At 39.2% G+C, this 27,615-nt stretch overlaps 1 protein-coding gene across 1 annotated transcript; it reads right to left on the bottom strand.

Annotated features, from left to right (window-relative positions):
• Positions 1 to 228: 228 nt before the first annotated feature.
• On the bottom strand, positions 229 to 21,292 carry LURAP1L (leucine rich adaptor protein 1 like). The gene is made up of 2 exons (XM_051768224.1): positions 20,763 to 21,292; positions 229 to 1,233 (listed from the first exon to the last, which is right to left on the bottom strand). The coding sequence occupies exons 1-2, from the start codon at positions 20,949 to 20,951 to the stop codon at positions 859 to 861; spliced, it is 564 nt and encodes a 187-aa protein (XP_051624184.1). The 5' UTR covers positions 20,952 to 21,292; the 3' UTR covers positions 229 to 858.
• Between the last annotated feature and the right edge of the window lie 6,323 nt (positions 21,293 to 27,615).

The raw sequence follows: 27,615 nt of genomic DNA on the forward strand, positions 1-27,615 counted from the left end.
TATAATTCTGAAGCAGCTAAAATAAAATCTATCTTCTAGTTTTCTGCACAAAAGCATGAACCAGGAGACTTTCCACACAACAGTTTTAGTTCTCAGCTGTTTTTATCATAACTGACTAACTGCAGCTCTCCACTGCACCAACAAGCACAAAAAGGCTAAAGCAAACTCTTACTTGCAAATCAGTAACTAAAAGACAGCAGGACAACACTGCTGAATAAAAAAGCAAACTTAGAATCAGAATTTAATGGCAAAATTAGACAAGAGACATGAGAACATTGCAAAAAGAAAAAAATCCCACACAGAAAAGTTTAGGATACTTTATATTTCAAGTGAAGACAGCCTAACAGAACCAAATTTCATTGCTTATAAAAGAAAAATTATTTTTAGAGGTATTTTCAAGGTTCAGATTTAAGGCTCAATAAAAACAGTGTCTTTGGAAAGACCAAACCTGGTAGTCAATAAAATTTATGGCAACATATATTTTTTAGAAGATATTTTATTGCTAACAAATACAAAATTGTTGCTCTCATTCCCTGATGTCTCATTTTAAAGATAAAGCTTTTTCTTCACCACTTTTAAAGACCTGTAAATACAGCACTGTAAAAAATGGAAACAAAAAAAACAGAAAGAAAAATTGTGACAATAAATTATGAAAAAGAAAATGCAAGGAGAAGAAAAGCCCAACCTATTAAGGAGAAAATGCATTAGAAGCAATGGAAAAGTTATGCAGTAGCATTGAAGTATCATAGTATGTTCTCCTTCCAAGAGAACTCTGGGGCTTTTGCACATGAAATAAAACAGCAGCAAAGAAAAAGGATAAGTACAAGTGCATTTGTGTCCCACTGGAACTTTTCCTTATTAACCAAAACAGTAGTACTCATCAGAATCAATTTTGGGATGCTTATGAAGAGGTTGTGGGTCCTCTGTGACAGAAGAATCACTGAACTTGTCCATATCTGAAGGGCTTTGGTGACCAGGGACATCATCCACTAAGGTGTCCAAATAACTCCCTACTGATATTCCATCCAGTCCATCACTACAGTCTTGTAAACTGTTACAGCTGTCATGGAGGGATGTCTCCTGACTTTCCAGCAAGCTGCACAGGCTGCCGCTCAAACTGCTGCCTCTACTGGCAATGGCCTTCTCTTCAATCATCCACTTGATTGATTCAATACTTTCATTGATGATAAGAAGCTGGCGCATAAGTTTCACATCAGTGGCTCGGAGATTAACCTATAATGCAAAAAGGATTAAAAAAATTACTCTTTTTTCTTCAAAATCAAAACAAATAGCAGGTTGGAGGCAAAGAATGGGTTAAAAGAAAACACATTAAAAAATCCAGCCAATCTAGAGCCAACATACTTAAGTACAAGTAAAAAAAAATATATTGCTATACTAATGCTTTCAATGAAGGTCAAGTGGGAACCCAATCAGGCTACCTAAGCAGTCCATTAATGGGAACACTAGTCAATGACAATATTTATACACACACTGGTATGACGCTATTTAGATGAGAAACACAGCTAATATGACAACACTTGGGGACAGCTTTTAACTAATCAGAGAAGCAAGACACCAAGCCATTTCTATTTGCAATTACTCCAAGCTACTTGCAGCTACAGGCATCTAAGCATTCACCCAAAGTTATCTTTATTGGGCAACCTAAAATTTTCAGATGTGCATAATTTGGAAAAAAGCTTGTGGACATTCAACTTTTACTCACATTACTCCTGCGTTGATGTTATTATCTGCTGTATAAATGTCTGACTGTTAAAATATTGAACTTATTGAAAATATAAATTTCAATTATTTAAACCTATATTAGATGAAGGTGATGAGTTCACAGTCAAAAGAGCAACAATTTGCAATAAATAACTAAATAAAAAAATGGACATTAAGTACCAACTCCTACTTTCCCACTTAATTGTGGTGGTCGATGCATGCACACAGAAGTGTTAATGCAAATGCACAGTGGAACATTGTGGTGTTGCATTTCACAGACAAACCTGAGTTAATTGACTTCATGTTTTCCTTAATAGGTTAACTATATAAGCCAATTTATAAGCAAGCCACTTCAGAAGCCACTTCAGATGACAAATAAAGGTGAGGTCTAAGGGTTATATTCATTGCTGCTTTCTGTTAATCTGAAATATAACAAGTATTGGCAAAAAAAATCTATGACACCTTTGAACATCTTCACTCAATTCAGATATAAAGAAAAACACAAGTAAGATCTGTTACATCAGACAATAGATATTTTATGATATTATCCATGTTGACAACTGTTATACAGAAAAATAGTACCTGTATTGTTCATACACAATGGACTGGAACGGAATCTGTATTCTCAGGAAGCAGAGACTGTATCTTGTTTTGCTGAGAGTACAATCTGAACATGGTTCCTTCCATACTCAAATGTCATATTCTCAGTACCCTAATTACATCGACCTGGTGCAGTTTTCAAAAAGCTATTTTAATGTATTTCTATTTTGTTAGATACTGCAGAAGATTGTACTGGTTGTAGCTGGGAATGCTTCCTAGCAGCCAGTGTGATGCTGTGCTCTGTATCTGTAGCTAAATCAATGTTGGTAGCACACCAGTGTTCACCTGTTGTTGAGCAGTGACTGCACAGCACCAAGGCCTTTTCTGTTTTTCACTCTGCACCCTCAGCGAGTAAACTGGGACAGAGAAAGATGTTTGGAGGGGACAGAGATGGGAAAGTTGACCAGAATGCACCAAAAGGATATTCCTTGCCATATAATGTTGTGCTCAGCAATAAAACCTGTGCATTTGGTCTTTCCAATCCAGCTGTTGCTTGGGGACTGGCTGAGCATTGGTCTCCTGGCAGGACATAGTGCATCACTGACTTTGCATCACTTGTTTGGGTTTTTTTGATTTATTTCCTTGACTTTTTAAACTGTCTTCATTATTATGTATGAATTTTTCTTACTTTTGTTCTTCCATTTCTGTCCCCCTATCCCACTGGAAGAGGAGAGGGAAGTGAGTGGGCAGCTGGTGGGTGCTTAGTTACTGGTCAGGGTCAACCCAATGCAAAGATATTTCAAGCTTTGCCAGTAACAGACTAACTAAGTAACTGTCATATGTATTCTCAGTTTCCTTCTCAATCACCAAAATGACTTCTGAATTATTCTCAGTCCAACATCCCAGGATTTAACACAGTTAACCTGGTACTGTGCAAAATGGCTTTACCATTCACAGTTTTAGCAATACTGTCCAACTCTCATTGTTTCAGATGTGAGGTTATGAAAACAAATTGACCATTTTGTTGTTCTTCTGCACAAGCCAGTTCCTCTAGTCCTACTAATAAATCACTAGAAACCATTTGCTCAGCAACTAGGCTGTCATGAAAGCAGTAAATTACCCAGCTTCTCAAATGCAACTACAGACTTCAGCAACTTTCTGAATATAAGCAAGCTCAGAGACAAGTTTCCCAAAAGGCTGATTAAGAAAATGTTCAAGAGAACTAGAACTAATATGACTCTAATGAAACAGTCCCTTATAGATAAAGGGAATCTCATATATTTGAGATTCAGTTCACTGGAAATAAATTTTTGCTATCATCTTTTTTGTGGAATAGCCTTACTGGAAGCAATTTTTTGCATTCCTGATTACTAGAGTTCTCCTCCTCCTAGCTACCATGTCATCCCACGTCTCCCATATCAAGAGTGCGCTTTTCCTAAAGCAAACATTAAAAAGTAGTCCAAAAAGTGTCATCTTTCTTTAACATGGTTTACTTCATCATCTGCTTGATAACACAAGAATGTCAAAATGACATTTCTTGCCCCTTATCAGCTTTAGCCCAGACACAATCACATTAGTTTTTAGTCACTTACATGGCTGTAACCAATTTAAACAAATTTAACAATTTAAACAAATCAGTCCAAGATGGTTCAGCTAAAGGCACTAAACACAATAAAATATCACCATGTTTGACAGCTCCACTTGTTATGCACAGTAACAGGTAGTGCAGCACTACCATAGGGAAGGTGTGTGTTAGCATAGATCAATCCTCAGCAAAACTTGTGGTGTACAGAGGAAACGATTCATGATAAGAGAGCAAAAAATAAATTCTTGCTACAGGTTTTTATATATTTTAGCTTAATTTGTATAATTACAATAGTGCAGATCCACAGGAAGGATCGTAAATATTTAATATTAACAGCTAGTCACAGTAAGAGAAAATAATGAAATTAAAGTGACAGCATCTTTCAAGTAACACAGTCTGGTAGCACAGGTGGAGAGATTAGCATTCAGACAGGACCAGATCTTTAGTCTGGAAGGGATAGCTGGTCTAAGCATCTCTCTCATACTGTTTGTTCTAACAAAATATTTCTTCCTTACGCAACTAGCCTTGCTTTTGGTCATCCATAATAATATGCACAACAGTGGCTTATATATTCAAGAGAATTTATATTTACAAACATATGGGCACTTGTGTACATATGTATGTACAGACATATACAAATATTCATGCTATTTTTATATATACAGTGTTTTTAAAAAAGGACTTGACAAGGTTATTGTTTTTAGAATAAAACTCTTAATGACCAGGGCTGCTAATAAAGAAAATTATCGCTTCCTGGCCTTCACCCAACGTAGCGCATTAGCTGTCCCTAGACTGGTCACTTAGCTTTTGAATCAAAGTTGCACTTGCACTCAGAATATGGGCAAAATGGACTTGTGTTTTCCTGCTGCGTGTTCTGTAGGCAATTTCCAGTCTGGTCCAAATATAGCAGGTGCCGTTTCTTTCCAAAAATGATAAAGCTAAAAATTCTGTTCAATATAACCTTTTAATATCTGAAAGCTGTTTGAAACTGTAGTTTCTTCTTGCAGATTACCTTCTTTTAAATTCCTGAGCTCACATGTTGCTGCTTCTTCTAATTACAGAGAGTCCACAGGGATATTAGTGTCAATGATAAAATGTCATCTGAGGAAAAGATACTTCTAAGTTTATTTAAACTATTTTAGTTTCATTTTTTCCTCAACACTTTCATGTTGTATGCTGTAAAGAGCGCCTTAGTAAAAGAAATGAGTGAGCCTAAACAATAAGGTATTTCCTTCAAGACAAATCTTTTAGCCAGATCACAGTGAAATAAGTCCCTACAGTAAGGCACAAAATCTTATACTTACAAGTTAATGGATTCAGGGAGGTATTTAAGTCACTCATAACAGAAGTTCTGTTCTGTACAGGGTCTTGAGCAGGACTCAAACATGGATCTAGTGTTTGCTACTATGGAATCTATGTTCTAAAGCAATATGAGTTTGGGCACATATTGCACTATAAATGGAAGTTGGATGGAAACAGTAGCAAAGTACAGTACTATACGGAAAGTCACTCAGAGGTTCAGCATGTGAGAAGTCTTGTAGAAGATAATGAATATGTGAAGAGGGTTAGATGAAGAGTCAATTCTATCTGTTGTTAGATGCTGCCATACCCATCTCTATTGCACCTTTTACAAACAGAATTTCTAACCAGGAGAACATTTCCATGCCAAGTAGGTGCATGACCACTACAGTTCAGGAATATTAATGCTACTGTTGTTTCCTTTTTCTAGGATGTGTCAGTCACTCCTTCCCACTTTCCTATTCAATTTCCACTATTTCCTATATCATTCAGGATGAACAGCTTGCCAGCTATGCCTACATCCTCTTTCTTTTTTTAAAGGCAGATTACCTCAGTTTTCCATGGAATAATGACTTCTATGAATTATTTTGAAATATAATTTTAAAAAAACCCTAAAAATTAATGTCCAAGTAATACTTTCTTTTGCATTCTCCAATGTCTCTTCTGTCAAAAAAGCTAGCCTTCTTCCACTTTTTCCTGGTGTTACTTTTGCTATGACAAACACTAAATAACAGTTTTTAAAGAAAATCAATTTACAAAGAGAAAGATGAGAGTGTGGAAAGTAAACAGTGGTTAATAATATTGAATTATTCAAGCCTTATCAAGATACAAATATAATAAGCAGATATATAAGAATAAAAAACTGAACAATTAAACCTCATCAGCCAATTCTGTGAGAGAATATATATAACAAGCTAAAAAGACCATAAAGAATCTATTCAATGTCCAAGGTTCAGAACATGTGAATGCAAGTATTATTTAATTGGAGTCACCAAGTTAACATATTTACAACAAGGACAAGTGTGGTGACACACACAGAGGCTTTGTTTATTGGACAACCACCACAAAGCAAGAAGCATGCCACCTGAAGGTCAGCAAGCTCAAAATGGTACTACCACAGCTTCTCGATACCACTGAGTAGAAGAGAAGCTCTTTTTCCAGTTAACATGTCTAAAATAAAATAAACTCACAAATAACAGATAATGTCTGCTCCTTTAACACACAAGATGATTAACAGGCTGTGCAGGAGCTACATCTACTTTAATTAATACATATGCATCTGCGTGTCTTTAAACATCTTGCCTGCTTCTAAATTGTCTCACTGATTCAAAATATTTGCAGTGGTTTCCTCAAATAATGATGCTGCTTTAGGCAATGGTATTTCAGGATCAAGATGAAGAAATCAGAATGCCTAGGCTGACTTCTGAATTTGAACACAATCTTCAGCATCTCCTGTAAAAAAAACCCGGAGTTTACTATCCTTAACTGCAAGGGATTATATCTGCACAGGTGAAACTGTAACTGCTTTTGGGAATACTTCATATTCACTCCATGGAAAGCCAACTAGCTCTGATTAATTCAGGCACTACAGTAATTCGGGCTAACCCAACCAACCTGACTGACACTGTATGCGAGCTCTCTCAAACAACAGAGATGTTGACCAAAGCCTGGCAGAGATGAGACTGTCAGTAAATTGAGGTAGGTGCTGCAGTGTTCATCATTAGGCCAGATGTCTCTGACTGTGATTTACCTCACACTGATTTAGGTAAATCAAAGTTTGGTTAACAGTGATATATGTAGATCAACAGCTTTTTGTGGACCTGGTTTCTTTCATCATGGACTTGTTTCAAAATGTATTGCTGTAACATTTTCCCATTTATTTATTCCTGTTTTTTAGGCTCGTGGTAAACTTCAGACAATGAGAGAGCACATACAAAAGCTATGTGCTTATACAAAAGCTAAATTTATGTGATCCATTGATTTGTAGTTGCAGTGTGCTGATCTACTTTATTTCTGCAAAGTGAGTGAGTTACACTGACCTTTCTCAGCTATACTTCCATTATGAGTCACAATAAAAACATTGTGGCTGGCTACAGAAGCAGTCTTAATCACTTGATTTTTGGCTTTTGCCAAAGAGATTGTTTATACTCTTGTTTCTCTTGAAGACTCCAAAATTGTTAAAACCCTCATAGCAGTTTTTTAGGCAGCATTCGTTACAATCACTGAAGTCCCAGCTGTTCAGAAAGTGAGCAGTCAGTCAGTTTCCAGTCATTCGGTTTTCTGTCTGCACCCTTTGCTACTTTGCTACTTTAAACAGAAGCTCTAGTGTAGTCATCATCACCTGTTTCAAGGTGCTGCAGTCCAGTACAATCCTTTACCAAATGCTTCCGATAAATATTTCTGCAGGTCCTCCTGTAAAATTTGGCAGCCACATAACATAGCTTTGTGCACAATGATTTTTAACCAGGAAGGAGAGACCTTGTGATTCTCCATTGGCCAAAAAAGGATTCTCCTTCTGAAAGCAGAGCTTACCAGCTGATTAGCTAAAGCAAGGAAGCAAGCAGTCAAACCTGAGCCACCACCAGAATAATCAGGAAGGCAGAGCAACTTCATCAGAGAGCAAGTTAACTCAGCAAGCAATGAGAGTAAATAACAGAATTAACAAGTTCAAAGGATATTTCTTGCAAATAAATGACTAAAATATTATGCTAGTATGGTTATCATCTGGTACAGGAAATTACAGTATTGGTAATTTACATTTCTCTTACAACACCGTATCTTAATATTTTAATTTATGCATAGTAATTGATTCCTCTCAGACTTGACAGAAAAATACATACTGCCAAGTTGTGCAATTGTTTAATCACATTATCTCAAAAAAAAGAAACAGTGGATCACAAGGCCTTTTTCCACCTCCTTGAAATATACAGTCCTTTTCTGTGGAGTGTGTGTGTGTGTAGCCTGTCATTTGCATTAATACCTTTGATAGTAAAATATCAATGATTCAGATTAATCATTTGCTCAGTAGGGTACAATTCTTTTTTTTTTCAACATTATACAATTTGAGGTATCTTGTATGATTAAGTGTAATAAAAAAAAATCTCAGGAGGTATAGTGTCTTTTTGTTTGTTTGTTTGTTCTAGTTTTTTGGCTATCTTTTTATTTTACTATGAAAAAGGAGGAAAAATTTAAATATCTCCTAAGTAGATATGACAAGAATCAGAGAGAAACATGCTTTACACCTCAGAGTAAGAAGGAGGAAAAAAATAAAGGTTAATCAGTTAAGTCCCTATTTCATGACCTCCTGTCCAAATTAAAATAAAATAAAATAAGATCTTTAAATATAGAAGTACCACAGAATTCAGATAGAGAAACATCCAGCCTCATAAAGATGAATGAATGTAAAAGGAAGATCCTGATTCTTTTAGAACTTGGTAGAATTAACACGAAAAGGAGCAGTGAGGAAATGTAGGGGTTTGAGAAGAGCAAAAACTTCTGATGCTACTGGAAGGTTTTACCAAATGTTTCCAAATATCTCATGCTACCGTCAGAAAAGCCTCATCTGACCTTAGAGATGTATCTATGACAAAGGTGAAAATGTCCAGAACAATCCATAATATGGACCCACATACGTTGACAGACAAGATAATACCACTGCAAACATTCAGGTCAATATGAAGCGGTAATGTTTGGCTGTTGGTGTCAGAAAGTGTTACAGCAGATGGACGATCACAGCATCATTATTAAGTGTTCTGGACACCAGCCACAATACAGGACTGTATGTGTCACCCCACCAACATGAGACAGCTCTGGGGCTCAGTAGCATATCTAATTTCTTTTATTTCATTGAATTTCACTCTCTGTCTTATGTTTGTCTTGACCAAAACATGCTCTTAAAAACACAATGCAAAAAATGGATAAAATATCTGCTCGTTTGGTTAATAATCACTCCAGACCTGTTCATCCCTTTAAAATTAATTATTTTTAATACTGGCACTGTGCAAGTATGCTCAAAAGCATATAACTAAAGTAAAAGTGAAAAAAGATAATGGGTTTTACTTATTCAAAATTTGAAGATATTGCTTTTACAGAGATAACACCAAATTTTGAAAATATTCAAAAATGTAAAAAAATCCCCAAGCAAAATAAAACAAAAAAACAACAAAAAATCTAATCACCCAACTTATTTCATTAAGTCAGAACTGAGAAATGACAATATTAATGCTGGAGACAAATCTGAAGTTTCTTGAAATTCAAGTCTGCTTCCACAATACCACTGGAAAGACACATACTATTAAAAAAAAATTTAAAAATCTTTGTCTGAATCTCCCCAGAAGCCAAAATGGAATTCTGTTTGAAATAATTTTGTGTTCCCGGAGATGCGGTAGATCCTATTGAAAGCACATTTTTAATTTAACAACCAAAACTTTAGTAAAGGCAAACTCCCGTCCTACTTACTTAAGGTTTATTTGGATAAGAATAAAAAAGAACTTCAAGACAGACTTGTAATTCTAAGTGATCACAGGTGCTCTTAGAACTGCTTTAACAGTATTAGAAAGTGATATGCTGATCACTGGGATTTTTTCCTATTAAAACATTATAAGCATTACATTTCCATGCTAAATATTTTAAAACTTATTGAATAAAAATGATTCAATATCTTATAAAATAAGGTTTTTTGTTTTTTTTTTCTTTAAGTTTAATTTGTGCACTATTTAAAGTTGCAAGTCTTTCAAATTCAGACTCATTTATTCTTTTAAATGTAAAACTTCATCCAAATCTTCCTACTGGTGTAATCACCATCCTCCTAAAATACGGTTCCTGCGCAGTCTTTATGCCTATCAGAAAGTACTAGCAAATTTTAGGTCTTTCAGATAAAATGAAGCTGAATATTTTGAGTCTTTCAAACAAAAACACCCTTTTAAACTTCCAGATATCTATAAAAAGTTAGCTTCTTTAGTTTTCTCTCATCCACTAAGAAGGTATCAAACAGCCAGCATACAAGATGCATATAGAATCTATGGGTTAAAGATCTAGAAGCAAAGAGTTTAGAACCATCTTTAGCAAGCTGAAATGCTGAAATTGTCCAGCACAACTAGCAAAGTAGGTTGTTGAAAGTTGCGCTAGCTGCAGCTTTTGAGCCATTATGGATCAAAAAGCCATGTACCCCATTGTTTACTACAGAACACACTGCAGTAATCTGTTCTACAGGTCACAAGGCCTGATTATCTAGGTAGAACCGTGAAAGCATACATTAACAATTAAACAAAGAAAAATCCTATACTTCCAGGGAAGGATATGAGAAGGTAGCAACAGCAATCAGTCATGAACTATAAACTTCAAGGCAAAATCAGGCATTGTAGGTACCAGTCTTTCTATATTATTTGAACTCTCCTCTGATCAATAACTATCATCCGCACCATATAGTGCAGTCCTCAGCTTCTCCTGCACAACTCTAACTCATGTCATATTACTCTTTTTTAATTTAAACCTGTTCTTAATGAAGATTTCTAAATAGAAGAGTACTGGGGCAGTGCAAAGTGATTCTAATTCAGCAAAGAATATTAATCATAGCTATCAACGCAGTTACGAGAGGTATGAGTAGAGTGGGAAGGAATCAAGGTCATTAGTTATATGTCCCATTTCTCTTTCTACTGAGAAAATACTAGCTACTAAGCTAGTTGGGAAGCAGAAATAAGGTGCAAGACTTGCAACACATGGCTAGGAAAAGACAAACATGGCCTTTGCGAATAATCAAGGGTGACCTGGGAAATGAGAGAACTAGACAAGGAAAACCAGGACGCAACAGGTTTGGATTAGAGAAGTTCAGTTGCATTTGAAAAGGGTTGGTTAGGACTCTTCTGAAGTAATTTTGTCAACTAAGTACAAATTAATGAAAATGAAACAGAGAAATAACAGAGCTTAAACATCATACTGTTGTTTTGGTTGCGTTTCTTTTTTGTCTGAAATGGGAGGACTGATGCTGTCTGCACTGGTGAATGCATAAATAACTTTATGAATTGATCGTCACAGAGGGCTACTTTGTCTGACTATGGGAAAAACACAAACCGCGTTTCCACTCCAGTGCTCCAGTCACAACAACTAGTGCTAGATGCTAGCAAAGGAGGATGTAAATTCCATGGGCATTTGAAGAAACTTATAGTTGCTTTGGCATGCCAGTGGTACTATTCTTCTCCTGCAAAGAAGCTTTCTCCTCTGCTGTTGCAGGATTTACAGTTCCTACAAACCCTGTAACACTAGGACCCTGCCACGGGCCACAACGTGAAACAAAAATATTTCAGTGTACAGCACAATTCTCCCAAGACATCTGGACAGACCATTAATAGTCACAGTGGTTGAAGTGCTCCTGTGAAGGCAAAATGCACTTGGAGCCAAAGAACAGGAGATCTCTAAAAATTATAATTCTGGTTTCATATTTGCTCCTCTCACAGGTGTATAGTTTTGAGAAGACTTTTAGAAAAATACCATTGGAGTTTACAATGATTGAGTTCTCAAAGTTGTCATGTTTTTGCGCAGACCCAACCAAATCCTGCCTGTGGAAAGGATTGTTCAGTACCAAAACCAACATAAAACCACTACATTACCACTGTTTTATGATCATGCTCATTGGAGGACAACTTCAGGCTTTCAGCGTGGCTGGAACAGGCCTTCTCTGGCCACTCTTAAAAAGGTACATGTTAATCTCATTTCAGGAAGGATGCTAGATATTCAGAATCATAGTATCACAGAATACTTGGGGTTGTAAAGGACCTCTGAAGATCATCTAATCCAACCTCACTGCTACAGCAGGTTGCACAGGATCATGTCAAGGTGGGGTTTGAAAACTTCCAGAGAGGTAAGACTCCAAAATCTCTCTGAGCAGCGTGTTCCAGTGCTCAGTCACCCTCAAAGTAAAAAAGCTTTTCCTCATATTCTGATAGAACCTCCTGTGTGTCAGTTTGTGCCTGTCACCCCTTGTTCTGTCATAAATTAAAGTCTTTTCAGTAAATACTTAATATTTAGTCATGTCCAATGTCTGCTATGTCTCATAAGCATGCACCTGAGACAAAAAAAGCAGTGAAACAATTTCAAATACATTTCTTTAAACCAGTGGAAATTCTGTAGGAAGACAAAAAAAAGTAATAGAGAACCATAAAGCAACAAAGCTGTTCTATTTTTGTTTCTCGCTTAAGGTAAAAACCTGTGAGCTTGGAAACACTCAACACGTTACATTGTAATCCTTGGAGATGTGTTTCCTTCTGTACCTAGAGAGAGGTTTCATGGCCAAAGCATAATGGTAGTAAAATTGCTCTCCTTCTGGAAGCATTTTAGTCATGAATGCAGCAAACAAAATTACAAATTAAGCCAGTAAAGTGATTATAAGTGTTTATAAAATCTGAAACTCCCAGCAGCTAAATAGCAATTTAGCATTGCTTTACAGTCACTAAGTATTTTCACTTTACCTGGCACTGCACCTAGCAGGGCCACACAATACTTGGAGTTTATTTTACAGCACAGTAAATGAAACAGGTAACTTCTCTAGCAGCTTCGCTAGTTTGTGTTTCCTGTTAATTAACAAATGTGTCATATCATTCCCTTGACAAAAGTATTAAGAAAGGCTAGGTGGTGGGAAAGGATGAGGATTGGATTGATGAAAGCAGGGTTGCACAGGTGTGCCACTAAGCTCTTCTCTATGTTTATGGAAGCTCTAGGAGAGATTGCATATCCTAACAAAACAGAGTAGCTAATTTTAACATATACAGATATATAAGTATATTCTCCTTATCTTCTCTTATGGAAGGAGGGAAACTTCCTTTGGAGCTACTTCAGGAGGGGAATCCTCAGACACATTCCACATGCTAATCCACAGGCATGCAGCAGAGGGACTCACCACTGGAAGACAGGACAGGTTACCTCTGAAATAACTGACCATCCCAATATGCTTCTAGATTTGAAGCTGTGTTGTTTATACCTTTCATAGCTGTAATACGAGATGGCTTACAGACCTCCTGGATGAATTTTGGTCACTTGTTTTGGTCACCCTTCAGATTAGGATTGGTTATCATGAACACAGGTAAAAGCTTATAATTAGAAGCCTCATTTATGAGAGTAAAAGCTCCATAACAAAGGCTACAAGTCTGTCTTCACATCAAAAAAGTTCCCCTTTTATTATGAGGTTGTCCATAATTTTACAATCAGAGCTCTTCAACTTTACAAACAGTAATGTGAGAACCATCTCTTGGAACTGCTTATATGCAAGAAATCTAACTTCCATGCTTATAAATGTGGGTGAAAATCCGTTAGAGAAATTGCACTCGATTTAATTGAATTCCAGCTGTTTTTCAACAGCTCAGACCCTCTGACTTTTTAGTCCTGTAACTTTATCCTTGTTTGTTCCAGATTCAAGTATCCAGCCTCTCTTCCAGGACATCAAGAGAAATGAAACACATAGGAAATAAACATGTCCATTGCAGGAAGTTTACTAGGTTTTGGCCTTGAGAGCAGAGAATAGACAAATAATCTTGTAACCTTTAAAACATGAATTGAAAGTGTATTCTTTTTCTTAAGTATTTACTTTTAGGAAAAAGAAACTATTGAAGAGTAGAAATGCACTTGTTTGCCATCATCTCTGCTCAATATAGGTATTTAGTACTGTACATTTCAAGTTTTACCAGCTCACAGACAAAAGGTACTTTTAAATTATTTTTAGCCACAAGTATCCACGTAAAAGAAAGCATCCACACAAAATTATGATGATCAAAGGGCTGGAGCATTGGCCATATGAGGAAAGACTACAGGTTCTTTTCTTCTTGGAGAAGAGAAGTCTTGGGGATGAGGATGTCTCATCACAGCATTCTAGTGCTACAAAGAGAACTAGGAGAGGCTTCATTTTAATACATGATAATTTTTTTTCAGTGATGACAACCAACCTCCTCATGTACGTTGAGGAGTCCCTGTTGCTGGAGGTTTTCAAAATCCAACTGGACAGAGTGCTCAATAGTCTCACCCAGACTCTGGGTCCTATGAAAAGTGAAACTAGACAATTTTTGGGCTCCCTTCATAGAATGGCCCTTCTATCCTAGGCTATTCTATGAAAACCATGGTGTTCTGCTGATTTCATTAGAAAGTTTATAATCTATTTGCTAAAAGCTATCATAAACTGTAAAACTCTGTACAGAAAGGCTTTAGTTTCCATGTCTTTCAATTGTCAGCAACCAGACTTTAAAAAGCAACTTCAAGGATTCTTCTATTCTTGAAAAAGTAATCATGAATGAATCATGAAATTATAATATACACTCTTTGAAATAAAGGCTGGCAGAAGTCTCACAGTACATGGGCAGTCTAACTGGAAGTCTTGTCTGCAAGTTTCCCCAACACCGCTGTGACGATCCATACATGAGACAGGAGCATATGTACCAAAGTATCTCACACTGATGCTGCCAGGTAAGGTATCAGCAATGTTTCACACCCTGGGCCATTCAGCAGCTAATAATGTATGCACATATTCGTCTGTACTTCCTAGGGACTTAAACACTTCAGCATCTGCTATAGCTGAATAAGAACAGCCATAAGCACCAAGTGCAACTTGGAGACACTCCACAATTCAAATTCTTCTGCCCCACACTGGGTGAAATTTGCCAGTCAAAGTATATGTTTAAATATGCATTAATTTAAATAATCTTGCACAGCTCATCATTCCATAGATGATCTGAAAAGGTGGAAAACCTGATAAAGTGCTGGCACCTTGTTTAGTTTGCAATTTTTTCCTGTTAGATTTGATCATTTTCCCTAAGGATAAATCTACAAGTGCCTTTTAGCATGAGTATCCTGGTATCACTGCCCAATTGGCATTATATGTAAAAAATTACAAACTCCTTTACTACATCATGTGAATTGGAGAGTATGGAGAGAACTTCCTAGCAAGATCCAGGATTACTACCTGCAGTGGGGGGAAACAGTTTTCCCTCTGCAGTTATAAAATGGTAAAACGCCAGAGGGTGGTGACCCTTGAAGTTTTGAGGTTTTACGCAATGAGTGCTTCTGCAAAATATAAACATATCACAAGCAGAACAGAAGAGAAGGTAGTTGTAGTTGTGGTAGGAGAAGTAGCCATCTCTTCAGCAAGAGATACTGAAAAGCAGTGGCAGAGACAGCAGCGAACAGAGGCTATGGCTAAAAGCCAACAGATAAGAACTGAACCAGAGAAGCAGCAGCAAACAGCATGCAACCAAAGAAGACATAGAGTTGTCTGAGAGAGCCGAGGGAGAGCCAGCAGCAGAGAGACAGAGTTGGGGTAAGAAACTGAAACCAAAAGACCCCAAACTCCTTGGAGATGCCTCACCTCCTAGAAGGGAGGGGTGAAGTGCAACCTGCACTGCAGAGGAGCTGAAAAGCTCAAAGCGTCCTGGAAAGCTGGACCAGGACAGCCAAAGGAATGCGGAGAGGGTGACCTTGGTCCCCCCCGCTGCTTGAGACAGAGCACAAGACCTCTGGTAGAACTCTTGAGGCAAAGACTTTCAACTGAAAGCTGCCCGAGACGTTCTGACTCAGAGGTAAATCCCCTGAGGAAGGGACTTTCACGAAGATGCCCCTGCACTTCGTGATATGACCGTGGTGAAGCGAGTTTTGTCCCTGCTGGCAGTCCATGGGTGAGACCTTCGCTTGGAGTCGTGCTCTGAGAGCGGAAAGGGATCTTTTTCTTTCTTCCCTCCTGGACTTTTATTCGGAGGGCAGAAGAGATTTGATCCATTGCAAATACTTACATCATGGTAGAGATAGCTAAGATTGTATATAATGTATTGTAGTATTTATTTGTACAGTCATTGTAATATATATTCCCTTTCCCCCATTTTGAGTCTCGTGTGGTTGTCTGGAAAAAACCATCTCACATTGGGTTGAGATGTGGGAGGGGGCTAGGACTAGGGAATTGGATTTTTGGGGCTCTCAAACCATGACACTACCTTTTCCAGTGAACTTCTTTCTAAGAGCCTCATTGAATAACTGCTCACGAATAAATGAAGGTTAATCAAACTGTCCTACACAGGCTTGAGGCTTACCCACCAGTAATTTTATATTTAAGATTTTATCTTCAGTCAAGATTTTAAGCAAAAATTCCAATTAATCTAATAGAAACCCAGCATCTGATACACAGTTTTGCATGGCTGACTAGGCACACTGAACCAGACTTGGCTTCAGTTAAGACAACTGATATTATCATACAAAACAGTGAAAGTAGCAGCCTGTACTTACAGCAAGTGATAAAGAGATGTTTCAAATTAGTTGTTGACTTTTTTTTCTTTAAAGAAACTAATAAATGCAGACTCTCCCCCCAGCTGTGGATCTAATAAATCTGAAACACTGTTCAAACTCTGTAGAGCTGGTAGAAGAGAGTGACAACAGCTTTTCCCTCCAATTTGCTTCTTCATTGACATGCTAAGGATATGTGAAAGAAACAAAACAAAATAAAATAAAACAAAACAAAACCACCAAAAGAAGCAACAAGAAAACAAAGCAAAACAAAACCAACACAAAACCCCAAGAACAACTGGCACCATAATGATTGTATTTGCCTTAATTACAGTCAGTAAAAGATGCTTTTACTTCTACTTCATTTTGTCAGGGATCAATGACAATTAGCCCTTAAAAAATAGTTATACTAAAAAAATAATAGAATTAGAAAGCATAGGAGTGTACCTCTATCTCAAATAGGTTTAGCCTAAATCTGGCATGCTCCGCTCCTTGAAAATAGGATTGTTTCAAGTTCTTTATCCTTCACTCTAAAAACTGCTGCACTCAGTATACCAATTTTGACTTTAGACTCATAAACAGTATTTGATCCTCAACAGTGTTCACCAGAAGGAATCTCATTTAAAAGTCCCAGCGCTGCCATCCACCCCTCAATTCCAAGCCACGGCGTATCTTTTCTGCCTGATACATTTTTATGCAAAATATTTTTTTAATTATTGCATGTAATGTAGACTATATTCTTTAATTTTTTAGCTTTCAAAAAAGGCATTAAAAAGTTGATTTTGGAAACTTTTGAATTAAAGGAAAAAAAAACAAAACCCACTCTCTTTCTTCAAGTGTTAAGGAAAATCTCCCTTTGAGTAACCTCAGAACTTTTGAAGGAGAATTGAGGCTTTTGAAGCAGTATCATTTCAGGCTGCAGAATAAGCCTCACTGATTATTTACTGTAGTGCATAGCTGCTGAAGTTATATGTGTTGAATGGTGACCTCTGGAGCATGGTACACTAGAAAAAGGGTTGCAGCTATAAAGGGTTATTATTAATTCCCCAGTGGAACATTCCACCTAAAATACCACAGGAAAAAAAGAGCTTAACAGTAACATTGTGACAAATTTCATACTGAGTCAAGGCCACATTAGCCAGTAGGAAGTAGAAATTCCACTCTAGGCTGACCAGAGCACACTGTTTTGACCTGCACTGGCAATTACATCTTGCTACTCTGGTAACTTTATGGCCTTTTAACTCAAAGGTTTTCAGCATCCAACCCAGTCTCCATTGTGGCCTTGTTGGGAAAAGTGGAGGATAAGGAAAGGGAAGTAAGGCCAAACAGGTCTGCCTTTCTAGAAAGATAGTCTGTGGTGCTTTGTGTGTGATTGGAGTGACTATCAGCAAAACCAGGCTCGAGGGAAAAAGAACCATATGCTGTGAACCACAAAAGGATCTGAAGGAGCCTCAAGACCTTTACCCAGGAGGTGTACAGTTGCCACCCCTCCCCCCCAGTCTGTCAGGTACTGTAACTCACAGTCAAAACCAGCATTTCCAAGTCAAATATTGTCAATTTTTTCCATATTTGACTAGAAAAGAAGAGCCTGAATAACGTTGTTTTGTATATGCTTACAAAAAGTTTGCCTCAAGTCTGAAACAAGCAAACAAAAAAAAAAGCATAGATAGGTCTATCCAAAATTCAGTGAGTGGGCTGCGGAATTTGCCATCATAGCACAACCAGAAAAAAACAGCTTGATGGATGACACTTGGTTTTCTAAGCTTCTAGTATGTTCCATTTTTTGCATTTTTTTACTACTGCAGCAAATATAAATTACTTTTCTACATGTTAAAGGCATCTTTGGCCATGCAGCAAAGCTAAAGAACAATAAATAAGAAAGAGGTCTGAAATAAGAAGTTGTGACTGATATGCAGTAAAAGAGAAAAAAAAACACAGAAAGGAACCACAATTTTTACCTGGTATTGTTCTTAAATTGATTAAATCTGCACAATGTCACAAAGAAAACTGCAGAGGGGAAAGTAACAGATTAAGACGATTAAGAAACTCTTAGGATAGAGGAAAACAGTGAAAATGCTAGAGACAAACCTCAGGAAGGTAGTTCACTGTCACGCTCTGGATTACAGAACACAGCTGAAAGCATGAATAAGATACAGACAGGGTAGTAATACTTCACAAATAGTCATTTTACTGGTGGTTTAATGTGCATACACAGACTGGAAGTCAAATGGGAAGAGATGCGTAACTGAATTCTCCTTGCTTACCAAGAGCAATGAGTTCAGATGCGAAAGTCAGTCAGTCATTGAAGTGACGAAGAACAGCAGAGGTCAAGGCTTTTGGAACTAAAATATGTTTATGCTTAAGGCATGAAGGAAAAAGAGGGAAACTGGGTGGTAGGAGGAAGAAGAGGCAAATCGAAGATTGTGACATGAAACTTTTAAGTATGAAGTAGGTGAAGAGACCAACTTGAAAGGTAAGGGTGATATGGGCAACTCACTGGCATCCCCCTCCCTTAATAGGCCTAATTGTCATGATACGTCTAGACAGGCATGCTGAGAACCCTGGCTACCTTATTTGCTTCCTTTGCAGTCTGACATCCCATACATTATAAGCTACCTGCAAGTCATTCTACAATATCGTGCAAGCTTAAAATTAAAAAAAAACATGAGATATGCTGACAGTGTGTTACTCAATGCTAAACTGAAATTCCCAGTGATCATTAAAATAACAGCATAGTATCACAGAATTATGTTTGAAGGGATATTAAATATCACTAGTTCCAATCTTCCTGCCATGGGCAGGGACACCTTCCAAAAGATCAGGTTGCTGAAAGCCCTGTCCAACCTGGCCTTGAACACTGCTAGGGATGGAGCACCCACAATTTCTCTGGGCAATCTATTTCAGTGCCCCACTACCCACTGAATAAAGAATTCCTTCCTAATATCTAATTTGAATCTCTCCTCTTTTATTTTAAAGCCATTCCCTCTTGGCCCATCACTACATGCCTTTGTAAACACTCCCTCTCTAGCTTTCTTCTTGGCCCTGTTTAGTTACTGAAAGGTGCCTAAAAGGTCTCCACAGAATATGTTGATATCTTGATTTGTGTGATTTATAAATTACCCCTCAAGATTAACATTACCATTTTGGCTATCAACTCTCAAAATATCCATTCTCTTCCTCTTTTTGCTTAGCATTCTTCTTCTTTAAAAACACTTATGAACCCACACACCTTTTACTTATATCTATCCATCTATATATGTGACATTGCACAGGGACTGAAGGTATGGCATTACAGCCGTTCACACAGATTGAGATTGATTTGTTTGCTGTAAACGGTTGAGTTCCAAGACTGTTGCACAAAGTTATCTCAACACATTGCCAGAAAAATCCTCATCCCAACATGATCAAATTTTATCCTGTGTTCAAATAAGCTTAGTGGCAGGAGTTGTGGAAAGAACTGCTACTGAAAAGAGTCTTTTAGGACCTCACATAACAATTATTCCCTAATAAAAATGGAAGCTAACTGTGGCTGCAAATCTGAGGTACCCTGCGTTGTCAAGATCGTATGTGCTGAGTGTTCACTAGGTGCTCACTTGCTTGCAAAGAGCATTCTTTTTGTTTGTCTTAAAAAATTAAGCCAGTTTTATGGCATCATCAAAAAATAAATTTATTGAGATGGTGGCATACAAAGGAGGACAAGCACCTGCATTAAGACAGTAAACAAGTTAAAAGTTCCAAACTACGTACACCTTAGTCCCATCACAGATCACTAGCAAAAAAAAAAGAGAAATCGTTCCACCAAATTATAAGTAGTTGTTCAAGAATTAGTGTGCATCATCTGTAGCCTGTTTGGAACTAATTAAGTCTCTGAAGATTGAAGTCCAGAAATCAAGTCCCTGAATTCTGGGCCAAATTTCCAGCCCCAAAATATCCCGTGTCTCCTTAGGTATTAGTCATCAGCAGGAAACAGGTGCGATGCAGAAAATGCACTTACAAAGGTGAGAGATAAGTGCATTCTTTCGTTTATTGGTACTCCAGCTTTCAGTACTTCTAACGAGCTGACAGAGGAACGGAAGCCAACAGCGAGTCACTGGCGAACTGCCACGCTGCGAGGGAAGGAACCGGCAAGTTCCTCATTCTACGCCGCTCCGCCGAGCAGCCTCCTGCCCTCCCGGCACCGCAGCCCCCGCTGCCGCCCGGCCCCGCCGGGGGATGGATGCGAGGCGGCGGCTGCTCCCGGGTCAGGCAGCGCCTCTCCCAGGGCGGGCCGGCAGGGCAGGGGGAGCGCAGCGCCGTCCCCATCCCGGCCGGTGCCGCCGAGCGGGAGGCGGCGGAGCGTGAGGGCTGCGGCCGGCGCCCGGCTACTCACCATCTCCTGCCTCAGGAGCTGAAGTTTCGCCTCCAGACGGGCCAGGGCGGCGGCGCGGCGGTGCCGGGGGCCGGGGGCCGCGGCGGCGGGGCGGGCCGCGAGCTCCTCCCCGCGCAGGGGCCGCGCCAGGCTCTCGGGCACTTTGCGCCCCAGTTTCTGCTCGACGTCGCGGAGGTCAGGCGGCTCCATGGCTTGCCCGGCAGGGGCCTACGGCGGCGGCGGCGGCAGCGCCGGCTCTACCCGCGTCCGTCCGGCCGCTGCCGGGGCGCGGAGGCGCCGAGACCCACGGCGGCCGCGCCGCGCGGGGGACCCGCCGCGGGCTCGGGCATCTCCCGGGCGCACCAGCCCCTGCCGCCCCCTCCCCGGCCCTGCTCTGCCGCCGCGGGGAAAGGCGACGGCGGGCAGGCTGGGGCGACGGTGGAAAACGGCTCTGCTCCGTGTGCGAGACCGCGAAGCACCCCGACAGCCGCCGGCCTGGGCAGCGCGACCCGAGTCATCGCGTCCCGCCCGGCTGCAACTTTAAAGCCGCTGGCAGGTGGAAGAGGCGCGGCGCGGCCCTCCCACCGCGGTGCCCGGAGAAGAGGCGCGGCGCGGCCGCGGGGCGCCCCCGCACGGCGGGGACTGCGCCAGGCGCCCGGGACAGCGCTCGGGAACTGCGTGTGCCCTCGGCGGAGAGAGGAGAGATGGAAGAGTGGAGAAAGGGAAGGAAAAGGAAAAAAAAAAAGAGCAAAAGAAAAAAAAAAGGGGGGAGCGAAGGGAAAATAAAGGAAAAGAGAAAATGAAGGAAAAGAGAAAGGGAAAAAGTGGAAAAAAAAAAAAAAACACAAAAGAAAATTAACTAGTCTCCCGTTCTAACTGGGATAGGAGCATAAGTACAGTGCAAATGATATTCCCACTCGTCAAACAGGTTTTATTGCAGACAAGCTGATTCCTCCCCAAAACTCTTGTTATTTTTAATATTTTTTTACCCTCGTCCTCTTTAAGAAGTAAAGCTTGCAACCTGAGCCAGTTGCTCTGATAGCAAGGCAAGTCTTGGCTGTGTAGATAGCAGTGCTGGATGTGTCCTGTAGCTAGCTGTCCCATGGTGCTGCTGCATATACCTGTCACAGCACTGAAAATCCTTTTAGGCACAAAGGTGTGAATAGCCACATCCGTGGAACTGCAGCTGACACATGTCAAGGAGGCTGAGAGGGTAAGGCCACCAACCCTGAGTGTCAGGTCCTTCACAGCATCTAGAATCACAAAAAGTAGTGTGGTCAGCTTGGGAAAGCAAAATGTTGTTACAGCAAACTGGATGCTCTCTGCAAAATAATTTCATCAGTACTTTAAAATCTGAGATTTATTGATCAGAGAACTTTGCAAGGATTTAGTACAGTCAAGCAAAAAATTCACATACATATCTGATAATCTTAGAGGTGCATTGATTTTAGACCAGGACCCTTATTGTGTCACTATAATCATCTGGAAGTCCTTTGTGTGAGACATATGCAAAGACATTTTTCTCTTTCATATTCGCAAGTTCTGATGACAAAAAGTCCATCAATATTTTTTAGAAAAGAAAGCCAAAGGCAACCACACACACAAAATCACTGCCACCAGTACCAAATATGTCTTACAGTTATATGGATATTTAGAGACCAGTTTCTATATAATCTCAAATTGTTTATGCCATTCTGTAGATTAGTAAGAATCCCACTGAAATTCTTTCTCAGTGATCTATGAATGCCTTGTTAAGTAAAAGTCCAAGTTTCTGTCATTATTTTTGTTAGGACATTGAACTATTAAAGGACAATTTTTTGTTATACAAGAAGCATTAAAAAAGTAATAATTCAACTCTGTTCAAACTTCCTTTTTGAAGACTTTTTTTAAAAATCTGAAAAATTAATATTAGTTTTCAAAAATATTTCAGGTTACCTGAATAATCAAACTTCTTATAATGAAAATATAAGAAGAAATAGTCCAAAGTTTTATGCTAGTTTAAAAAAAAGTGGTCATAGTAATAAAAAGTTCCCCAAATTCTACTGTAAATAACCTAAAAATAATGAAAATAAACCATTTCTGTTATTCTTTATAAACAACATTCAGAAAGTTAAATACATAATGTACCCTATGGGTTCATGAATTTATTCTTCACCATCTGGTGGCCTGATTCTTACCTCTCACTGGCCCTGCACAGTGTAACAGTTAGCAAGTCCATGGGTATACTTTTGAATTACAAAGATAAAAAGACATGCCTATTTACGGTCACCTTGCTAAATCTCTAGGGTTGTCAGATTTGTTAAATTAATAAGTGTTTCGAGGAAACAGGTTTCTCTGTAAACAAACAAAAACAGTTTTTACAACAGTTTACTGTTGTAAACAAATTGCATTTTTGTCCTGTCGGTCAGACCTTCTCTCTTCATTTTACAATCTTAAAATGTGCTACATTGGAAGGGGATCATCTAGTTCAACTCCCTGCTCCTTGCAGGACTATCTAAAACTAAACTGTATGATAGGGCATCATCCAGACAGCCCTTGGCCTCTCACAAGCTTGGTGCTGTGACCTCTTCTCTGTGGAGCCTGTTCCAGTGACCAAAAACTCTCCTGACAAAGAACATTTTCCCAGTGTTCAACAGGAATTTCCCCCGATGAATCTTCACTCTGTTTCCTCGTGTCCTGTTGCTGGTTGTCAGAGAGACCAGATCCTTCTCCATCACCCTCCATGAGGAAGCTGTAGTGTCTGGTAAGGACAACCCACAACCTTATCTTCTCAAGGTGAACAAAGAGTGACCTCGTATGCCTTGTCCTCAAGGCCTTTCACCACCTTGGTCACCCTCCTCTGGATACGCTCTAATAGTCTGATGTCCTTCTTTTACTGAGGCACCTGCAGCTGCACACAGGACTTGATATGGGCTGCACCAGCACACTGTAGAGTGGGACGATCACCTCCCTCGACTGGCTGATGATGCTGTGCTTGATGCACCACAGGACAGGTCTGGCTCTTTTGGCCACCAGGACATATAATTGACTCTTATCCAACTTGCCACCTACCCAAACCAAGGAATCTCTTTGACATTTCTCTCTGGTCTCTCCACCAATTACGTGTAACCAGGATTACTCTGTCCCAGGCAGAGAATCTGGCACTTACTCTTGTCAAATTTCATGCTGTGGGTGATTGCCCAGCTCTCTAGTTTATCCTCATCTCTCTGTAAGGCCTCTCTACCCTGGAGGGAGTTTGCAGTTCCCCCTATTTTAGTATAATTGGCAAACTTAATATACATTTAATTCCTGCATCCGGGTAATTTATAAAACTACTGAAGAGCACTACCCTAAAATTGAGCCCTGGGGAACCCCACTGGTGACTGGTTGCCAGCCTGAAATAACCCCACTTACTGACCTATCAGCCAATTGCTCGCCCAATATATTATAAACTTGACTAGCTGTGTGCTGGACATTTCGTCCAGAAGGACACTGTGAGAGACTGTATCAAAAGCTTTGTTAAAATCGAAGAGCCCACATCTGCTGCCTTTCCATGGACAAATAGATGGGTGACTTTGTCATAAAAGGAAATTAATTTAGCGAAGCAGGACTTTTCCCTCATGAATCAGTGCTGGCTGTCACCAGTGACTGTATTGTATCTTAAGTGTTTTTCACTAACTCCCAGAAAAAATTTATCCATAATTTTACAAGTCACTGAAGTGAGACTGACAGACCTGTAATTACCAGTCTTCCTTCCTAAAATTTTTGAAAATTGGGAGATCATTTGCTGTGCTTCCAGTTGACTAGGACCTCTCTAGATTCACAATACTGTTGAAAAATAGTGGAGAGAGGTTCTACAATGACATTGGCCAGCTTTTTCACTATACTGGCAGGGTCTCAGTGGTTCTCATAAATTTATATGCATGTAGCTGAAACAGTAAGGCCCAAAAAAATTCAGAGTCAGCTGGGATTTTATAATTTCTCCAATTACAGTCTTCCAAAACAGAGCTCAGGACTCAATGGTATTAAAGAAAGAGGAAAAAAAGGCACAAAATGCCTCTCCTTTGTCCACATCTTGTTTTTGAGGTGACTGACCTAATAGAATAACGGATGACTATTATCTCTGGTTCTTCTTTTTTAGTTAACATATTTAACAAAGAAACTTCTTTTGTTGTCCTTCACAGTGCTGTTGAGTTTGGACCTTAATTGAGCTTTGGCCACATGAATTTACTCTCTACAGTGTGAACAGTATTTCTCTTGTCCTTTTGTGTTACCCTGTTTTCTTCAGCCCTGTGCTGTCTAATCTTTATCTGAGATTCAGAGCTTTCTGAATCTCTTACTTTGAATCTCTGAATAAGGTCATTTAGATCAGTCTTTACTAGCTTATTTGTTTGTTTGTTTGTTTTTAAGTCCAGATAGACATATTCACCAATTTTAACACCTTGTTAAAGCCTCCTATCAACCCCTTCATTCTTTCTGTAGCCAGAAGTCTTGATATTTCAGTCCAACAAAGTGTGAATTCTTGTGTGTATAAAAGATGAAGCTGTTCAGCTTCTTGTTGGACAAGCTCTCTGTTGTCACACCATCTCATATGCATCCCCTTCAGGGTGTAAGAGTGAAGGAATAAAAGTTTCTTCACATGACTTTACTGAGCATGACCTTTGACTTGCCTTAGGCCAAACCATGATTTTACATAAAAAATTGGAGAGTGGATGTTATGTTAAACATTTTGAAAGTAAAATGAAATTAATTCACTGTTTAATTTTTCTTGATGCCTTAGACCTTTGAGGTCCAGAACATGGTGCTGTCTTTGTCCAGGAGGGTGAAAATACTGTAAAAAACCCATAGTGCCATCATGAGACACACATGTATTTCTGAAGATCACATCGTGACCTTGATTTTATGAACTTCAGGCATGTAGTTTAATCGGGTAACTACTTTCAAGCCTGTAAGATGGGAACCTCATTTTAATGATAGTTCTTTGCAAATTTAGCTCTTGAGTGATTGTTGAAGATAAACACATGGGTAATAAGAGGACAAAAGTCATGAAACAGGACAACAACGGGCAGCTTGAGAAGAGGCTTAAAGTCTTGTTCTCAATGTACGTCTTTTTTTTGCTTTCCACAAAAGATGCATGTTGAGGAGTGCTAGACTTCAAAATGGAAAGAAATAACAAAATAAAAGCAAATTTATTTACAGGGATGATATACTTAAGGGACGTTATACTTAGGGGATGAGACACAGCAACTCAGGTTATTTCTATAATTGATTTTAATAATAATGGATCTCTTCATAATACTTTTTCTTTCAATTTCCATTAAATAAAGTCTTTAAGATGCCTTAGAGGGCAAAAATAGTTGTAATACGATTCTAAAATGTAGGAATTTTCCTGAAGCCAGATCCAAAGGGGGGCACCTACAGTCAAGCCCTCTCTCAACCAGAGTACATCCAAGATGAATTTGACTCACCGGTGTCATAAACATTAGCCTAATTCAGAGACTGCTCAAAGTTTTCAGCTGACTGATTGGGCAATCAGTCAGACCTCACCTTTTGGCCAACATAAAATGCTCTACCATACTGACCTGAATGCTCGTATATATTGTCATTGCTTTTTCCCCTTTATAAAAATTATGTTGGAAGAATATGTTGGAAGGTAGCCAGCAAGTACCTTAAGCCTATACAAGTTTATTATTTCCTTAATAGGTTGACAGTGTCAGACAGATTCCTACAGTACAGCAAAAAGTTTGGCTGATATTTAATCTGGAGTTATGTCATATCAGACTGTGAATATTTAAAGTTCTTTAAAAAATTAATTTCCTGGAGGACAGCCAGTTTTTGGGAGTTATTTCTCATAATGTGATAATGTATTTCTCATAATAACCTTCCCTTGGAAGTATGGGCTACAGAAATGGGGCCTTTGTCTTCTCTTCAAAGGCTGCAGGAGCATTAAGAGAATTCCAAGTACATGACAACATAGGGTGTGGTAGACAGGAGTCCTGCCTTTCCTGCTTTCAACCAGTTACATCACAATGCCGGTATTCTTTGTCAGATGCTTCTAGGAAGCAATCATTATTTGTTTATTCAAACCAACACCCAGAGGAGGGTGAAGTGTTTTGAGAGGGATGTTCACTGGTCATGCTTTGGTGTCACATTGCGTGACTCCGGCTTGGGGAGGGTAATGATGAACTTCTTAAGTGGGTCCCTTAGGAGGAATGAAAATACTCTATAATGAAAGAATGACTGCAGATGAGTAAAGTCAGGTAGACTAATAGAAGGTATTAATAATCACCATCAAGATGACTATTCCTCAAATCCACTAACAAAATAAAGTCTGGTGCTTGTTTATAGAATAAGATAAGTTTAGGTCATACGAACCAAAGTATGATTGTGTGGGGGATTCAGTGTGTAGGAAGTTCACTCCAAAGCAGGCTTTCTCCAAATCTGGTTGTGTGCAACTGTAAGAAAAAGAATTATGAAAGCCTGAAATAGCTATCAGGAGCACCTTGCTCTGACACGCTATTACCTCCACAGCAGCCTCAGGAGGAATACCACTGCTGTGCATTGTCCTGCGTCCAAATGCCAGGGAACACTGGAACATGAACAAGGTGATGTGAAAGTAGCAGGCCATTTTATTTCTGTTAGTTTTGACACACTGTCTCAGTGACACCTTCTAAAAGCTATTAATCTCCTTTCTGGAACTCCTTGCCGTGGTCTGGGAGAAGAGAGCAGAAAAGGGAAAGCAGTAACAGCATTCAGAAAACCAGATTATTATTATTTTCTTGCCTTTGTTTAAAGGGAGGAGATGAGACTGCTGCACTTGCTGTTTCACAGGCTTGTACAAGAACCCAGATGAATCAGAACTGAAGGCATACAGAGAAGTTCCAGTGTTTCAACG

This window comes from Manacus candei, unplaced genomic scaffold (assembly GCF_025592945.1).
Source record: "Manacus candei isolate 608988 ecotype Guabito, Panama unplaced genomic scaffold, ASM2559294v1 h1tg000093l, whole genome shotgun sequence".
NCBI lineage: Eukaryota > Metazoa > Chordata > Aves > Passeriformes > Pipridae > Manacus > Manacus candei.